This window comes from Anabas testudineus, chromosome 16 (genome assembly GCF_900324465.2).
Source record: "Anabas testudineus chromosome 16, fAnaTes1.2, whole genome shotgun sequence".
NCBI classification, from domain to species: domain Eukaryota; kingdom Metazoa; phylum Chordata; class Actinopteri; order Anabantiformes; family Anabantidae; genus Anabas; species Anabas testudineus.
In genome coordinates this window covers 647,436-654,384 of record NC_046625.1, presented here as the reverse complement: position 1 = coordinate 654,384, position 6,949 = coordinate 647,436, and the positions used below count along the sequence as shown (strand labels likewise).

Genomic DNA, 6,949 nt, shown 5'->3' with positions numbered 1-6,949 from the left:
AGCTGGAGGTGAGTTGGTCGTGTTTAGAGAAGTACGCGAGTAAAGTCCAGCTGCCGTGTCTGGACGTCCTGAAAACCATGTGGGACGTGAAGAGGGGACGTCGCTGTTTAGTAGAGCTGCTCATAGATCCTCAGAGAAAATGGTATTATTATGTTATTTGTATTTATTTAATAAATACAAATGTGGAATATGGGTTGTATTTTGTCAGTATGTAATATGTTTAATGTAAAATTCCACCAACTCTGAAAAGTAACTAGCAGCGACTAAAGCACGAGAGTCAGCGTGTGAACATGTTCAGGATTCTACAGAAAAACATCTGTCTCTCTCAACCTGTGTCTACATCCATATCTACGACCCGACATAATTGCTTAAGTTACGGTTCCACCACCATGGGCTTCAGGAGAACCTCTGATAGATGCTCGTCAAATAGCATCATCCATAGTGTGAGCAGAGAAGCCGCAGGTCCTGTCGCTGTGAGTTTACACATAGTGCAAGAATAACAAGCAATAAAGCAGCAGACGTGCTGCACAGAGCACTGGTCAGACAGAGGAGGAGGCACAAACAGGTTGTTTTAAATCAAGAAGCAGCTCAAGCCTTCACCTCCCTCTTCTCCTCTTCAACATGCAGTTCCCTCCTTTACCCCTAAACTCCCTCTCTGTGGTGAGGTCATGTCTCTAGCTCGGTATCAGATGATGTCAGAGCTGCAGAAACTCGGGCGAGGCTCGGAGCTGCGACCACAACAGAAGGAGGAGAAAAAAGGAGGAGCAGTGCAAACAAACCAGCGCTGACACAGTGAGGGTGTGGGCGAGAATTCACAGGAAACAGGAACCTTGATATGGGACAAAAAGAAATAATTCTGCTGAGCAAGTTGAAGAGCCGCAGATTGTTCAGGTCACTTTTTAAGCAAAACACGAAGAAACAGTTCTAATTTTGAAGTGAGATTATTTGGGGGTTGTTCATCTCATAAAACAGGTCACGTGAAAGCTTCCTTATAAAACGACGTCAGTGCCTAAAGACAGATTCAACATAAAAAAAAGAGCCAATCCTTTCAGTTCTGAGACACTGAACATTCAGACTGCTCCTCACTACAGCTCTACTTTCTCCTCTTCAGCTCCAGTTTCCTCCTGGGGGATGGGGGGGGGGGCTGCTGACAGGAAGTGATCTCACGGTTTCTGTCAGCTGCATGGGAAGCGTCCATCTTTCTCCCACACACCACCCAACACAGGAAGCTCCTGCAGAAAACTGTCAATGCTCCGACTTCCTTCCTCTTTTATTACACTGTGACTAAAAGCCACGAGGAAACTAATGACTGGACTGTTGAACCAAATGAAGTCCGGTTCCAGCTCCAGAATCCATTTCCTAATCAACACGTTCTGTCGTCAGTTTTAAAGAAGGTTTCTGTGTGTTTCTGTTCCCATCTTGAAGCTGAGTCGGGACAGCTGAACCAGATAACTTCACCTGCATGGCTGAGATCATCCTGACTTATCTGTCCTGTCTCCAGCATTATGTAGCAGAGGAGGCGTCCTGACTGGGTAAGGAGGCGCTCAGGTGAGATTCTGTGGGAAGAGAGATGTTTCTAACACTTAAAACTCCTTAAAAGACACCGTTTGGCCAAAACGAGTTCAGGAACAAACAGAAACCAGGGAGAAAAATCATCCTCTGATTCCGATTAATGAGTTAATCTATGAAGAGAACACTTGTTAAAATCACCCCGAGCACCAGCGTGGACCCACAGCACCAACACAGGAACCACAGGGGGGAGACTGGACTGGAACTCGTCTGTACACAGTGGTATGGTAGAAACAGACATTTCCTCTGCTCAGTTCTCCTGCTCGGAGTCAGGAGTGTTTTTCAGTACGATGAATGAATGTAGAGTTGTTGGACGAACACCGGCACTCGACGGTAGAGCACGACGAACGCTTCATCAGAGACGGACTGTTAGGATTCTGATTTTCCAAAATACACTGATCGGTCTGGTCCACATACGGGACCAAAACCAGCAACTACAGCTCCTACAAGGCAGACTGACATCACATCCCATCAGGTAACCATGCTGGTGGAGGGACGACTTTGTTTTCTCAGATGGGAGAGGGAAGTGTATGTGTGTGTGTGAACCAGTTAACATCAGTAACATGTGTGTGAATCACCAGACACCAGAACCAGTGAACAGAACCCCATTACTGCCAAAGCCAGTGGACTGAAGAACTAAACCAGTATAACACAAGCACTAAACCATTAAAGAACCAGTATAACCTGTACACATCACTGACCTGTAGAGCTTCAGCCAAGCTCTGTCTCTGTCCGTCCATCAGGACAAAGGGACGAGTTTTCTCCAGTAGGGGGGGGCGCCGCCGCCTGTCCACACCTGAGGAGACACACAGAGACTGGTTCTTACTGGGTGAACTGGGAACAGGGGCTTCATCCTAATTTCATTAGGTGGTTGTTCTGACTTCCTCGGTCCTCATTCAGACCAGAACCTGTTCCTGTTCTGCTGTCCAGTAGGGAGTCTGCTTACTGGACAGACCCACATCTGTACTGGACACCAGTACAGGTTGATGTTCAGCCCTCACATGTTGCTGTGAACATTTCTCTACTGGTCATCTACTGGTGGCCTGAGACATTTGTACAGTACAGATGTGTATTGTTAATTAATTTAGTGTCATTAGCAAAACTTTAAACTATTTATTTGTTTTCACAGCTTCAACCAGAGTTGTTGACTTAAACCAGTTCACCTCCTTTATTACAGAGGACTGGTTGAAGTTAACAACTCTGGTTGAAGCTGCTGGTCATAATGTTCACACACCAACGTATCTCAGGTGAAACCGGGGCCACGCCCACAAGATGACGCCACACAGGTGAATAGCACTTCCTTATTTTCCGCGGCTGGTTAACGGGACTTACTGGGTCGGTAACCGTTACCTGTCACGGTCAGACGGTCGGTACCGTCCATCTGTCCGTCCTCACTCGGAGCCCCTCCATCCTGTGGTGCGTTCAGGGACCTGCAGACCGTGAAGGCAGCACGGCCGCTGAGCAGCAGCAGCAGCAGCGTCGCGGCGGCTCCGTTCATCGTCCCTGCGTCACCGGCAACAGGCAACAGGTTGCCGCTGCTGTTTGGCTGCGTGTGAGGGAGTGAGTGGCAACCCCGTCCCGTTACCTCACCGTGTCTGAGCACAGCGGGAGGCTCCACCGAAACTCCATGGTGCTTCTTACCCCGGTAACATCCACAGAGAGCAGCGGGTCAGAGCTGCGGGCTCCGGCCGGAAAGTGACCGTTAACTGAGCGTGAAGGTAGCGGGCAACCCGCCCTGCGCAGCTCCGGAGAAAACTGTTTCTGTTGCCCAAAACTATCACTAACACCGGGCGAGGTCGGTTAGTTTCTGTCGGTTGTGTTCGCCTAACCAGCGGACGGTTCACTTTATCCGTCCTTCGAGGCCCGAAAGCGGGTTAATGACAGGACACCGGACCGCCCGTGTTTATATGGAGCTAACGTCACGTAGCGGAGTGAAGCTAACCGGAGCTAGCACGACAGACCGGATGGAGTGTCACTCGGCCTTCAAAATAAAAGGCAGTACACAAACATTTCAATCTGATGAATTGAGACTAAGACACTTAATAATTTACAGCTGCTGTTAATGAAGGAGAATCTGACATTTATTTTTCATCTCCCACTATTTACTATATAAATACAAACACTCACAATAAAATCACAATTTTCCATCAAAACTATATAAATGTCAAAACCTATTTTTAGTGGTTTTAGATATTAGAAAAGTAAATAAATAAAACAACATACTATGACCTGTAGTACTTCAGTGTTATTTACACCATTTAATGATCAACACCAACTAAAACAAATGTAACTCTCAAACTCAACATGACAGAAATCTTATGAAAGAAGTTAATCAGTATGTCAATGAAACCTTTGCTGACTTTAAGCTGAAAGTTGCTCATTTCATATCTTACCTGCATTTTAAAGTACTTTGCACTGTCATCTGTTGTATGTATTTGACTGATATTAAATATTTTATTCTGAAAACTGGATACAGTATTTCCACACCTGTGCAGCTTGACACAGGTATAAGCGCTGGTAAAATGTCTCACACACACACACACACACACAAACACACACAGACACACACACACGGAGGGTGTTTCCTCACTAGATGTAACCCTTTACTCACTGTCTGCAGTGATCAGCAGGTTTCTCACTGCAGGAGAAGCTGCTGAGCTTCCGTTGTGTGTAGAAGGTATTTTCCAGCACAGGTGCCTCCACATCACACTAATAAATCATCAGTCATTTAAAATTTGTACTGAGTGACCAGTAAAAGGTAAATACACAAAATGACTACAACCCAGGATGTTGCTGTGTTTATTTCACATCTCTTTTCGTTTTCAGTGTCTGGTCATTTGTTCTCTTTCAACTACACTCTTTCATACTATATTCATATAGAGGGTTTTGTGCAGGGGTCTTTTGACCTTTAATCCCTCATCCTGTGCCTTAGTAATCCGTCCACAGTTGTTCTCAACTGCATTATACTAAAATGTGCTCCTAATATTTAGTCCACTTGATGTAGTACCACATGAACACGTTACTACGGTTCACTGTAATCTACTGAGTATACCAGTGAACAGTATATGAATGAGATTCATGGTCTTGTTTGCTGGTTTGCTGTGTTGTTAAAGTGCAGTGATGATGAATAAATGATTAGTTTGGATGATCTCACATACAGCAGCAGTGTTATTCAGACTAAACCCAGAGATATTAAGTTTGATGTTTTTATGACAAACTTCATCAGATCCATGAGCTGGAACCAGAGAGAGACTAATTACTGCAGCTCTAAACCTGATAACAATAACAGAATAATCCACATCATCATGTTTTGTGTTGTTAGTTCTTTGGAGCTGTGCTGGATGTTTGGACGGAGCCACTGAAACTTGTAGATGTCTCACTCTGGACCCAATACGTCAGACCACCCTGAGGAAACACTAACGTGCTGAGTTTGAAACCACCACAGATGAAAACAAACTGTTGGTACTGAGAGGAGTGCTGCTGGAAACGGATCCAGCATCAGTTTGTTGTGCATCAGATTAAAACTATGAAATTGTGAATGAAGTGAGCTGCTGCACGTGCTGCTGCAGAGGATCAGCTGCTTACATAACTCCTCTGTGCATTTCTAATCTGGTGCACAGTGAAGCTGACACATGTGAATCAGCAGCTCTGACAACAAAATAAAAGTGAAGATTTATCTGAACAGGACGAAGATCTGGACGACTTCTTCTTCTGCGTCCTGTCCGGGTCTAACCAGGGGCGTAGGGTGTCCCCTCTGAGTCTGACGCTTCCTGTTGGTGATGGCATCCCCACCTGTTCAGACACTGAAACAGCTACAGACATACAGAAGCAGAGTTTCACTGGAAAGTGTGACGCTGCAGAATTGGACCTGACTGTTTCAGACCTGCAGCAGCGTCTGAGAACAAACTTTAAAAATGTCTTATCTTTTTTTCCTGCTCCTCACTGACGTCATTCTTACTTTAAGACACTTTCTCTTGTGTTTTCTGATCAGAAACACATCATACATAGAAGCTATGTGGAACCACCACCCACACGTGATCATTAAGTGCTAACGACTCGGTGACTCCACAGGGTTTATAATCCTGCTTTTCTCCTAGATGGAAGGTGGAACTTAAGAAACTTTGGGATGATGATAAACAGACTAACTGCAAACAGGTGCTAAATCAGCACAGAAGGAAAGCGACCAGTGAAAAACACTCAGCACCCTGACCCGTGGTCCTCGGCTGATGACACGTTTCCTGTCTCTGAAGGAAATCCGTCGCTGGATCTGCAGGTTGTAGAGAAACAGAATCCGCTTCTTCTCCCTCTAACAGACACAGATGAGGTTTGATTTTATCACTTCATATTTTAACATGTTGAAATGAAAACATGGTCAAAACATTTTATCAATTTAGTTACAAACCACCATCAATTAATGAACTTATAACAATAACTGAGTCAGACTGTGACACTCAGAAATGCTGATGTCTGAAATACGACAGGGAGGTGAAGCAGCACAAGCTTGTTTGAGTGGAGGACGTGAAGAAATCAAAGGTGGAGTCCCCGACTTGTAGTTCAGGTTGTGAGGAGGACATGAGAATGTGGAGTGGTCGCCACTAACAACTTCACCATGAAACATCTGAGAGCAACTGGAGTGAATCGTTTTACTTCACATTGGACTGAGTTTCAGTTGATGGGAACATATAGATTATTATAGATATCTTCTATTTTAATAGATAATTATAGATATCTTCTATTATAATATAGATTATTATAAATATCTTCTATTATAATAGATATTTATAGATATCTTCTATTATAATATAGATTATTATAAATATCTTCTATTATAATATAGATATTTATAGATATCTTCTATTATAATATAGATTTTATAAATATCTTCTATTATAATATAGATATTTATAGATATCTTCTATTATAATAGATTATTATAAATATCTTCTATTAATATAGATTATTATAAATATCTTCTATTATAATATAGATTATTATAAATATCTTCTATTATAATATAGATTATTATAAATATCTTCTATTATTATAGATTATTATATATATCTTCTATTGTAATATAGATATTTATAGATATCTTCTATTATAATATACATTATTATAGATATCTTCTATTATAATATAGATTATTATAAATATCTTCTATTATAATATAGATTATTATAAATATCTTCTATTATAATATAGATTATTATAAATATCTTCTATTATAATATAGATATTTATAGATATCTTCTATTATAATATAGATTATTATAAATATCTTCTATTATAATATAGATATTTATAGATATCTTCTATCATAATATAGATTATTATAAATATCTTCTATTATAATATAGATTATTATAAATATCTTCTATTA

The 6,949-nt window shown here is 41.8% G+C and overlaps 1 protein-coding gene across 10 annotated transcripts in view; it reads right to left on the bottom strand.

Moving 5' to 3' along the window:
* The window catches only part of adam15 (ADAM metallopeptidase domain 15), a 30,388-nt gene extending 24,146 nt beyond the window's left edge, over positions 1-6,242 (bottom strand). For 8 of the 10 annotated variants that reach the window (XR_003299584.1, XR_003299585.1, XM_026371532.1 and 5 more), the window contains exons 1-2: positions 2,920-6,242; positions 2,271-2,365 (exon numbers count right to left, since the gene is read on the bottom strand). Coding sequence is in view for 8 of the 10 variants with exons in the window: in XM_026371532.1 (XP_026227317.1) it covers positions 2,271-2,365; positions 2,920-3,067 (243 nt within the window). In the remaining 2 variants the exon portion in view is untranslated. The remainder of the gene's footprint in view (positions 1-2,270; positions 2,366-2,919) is intronic. The other 2 variants (XM_026371535.1, XM_026371534.1) reach the window with 2 other exon arrangements.
* Positions 6,243-6,949: the final 707 nt, after the last annotated feature.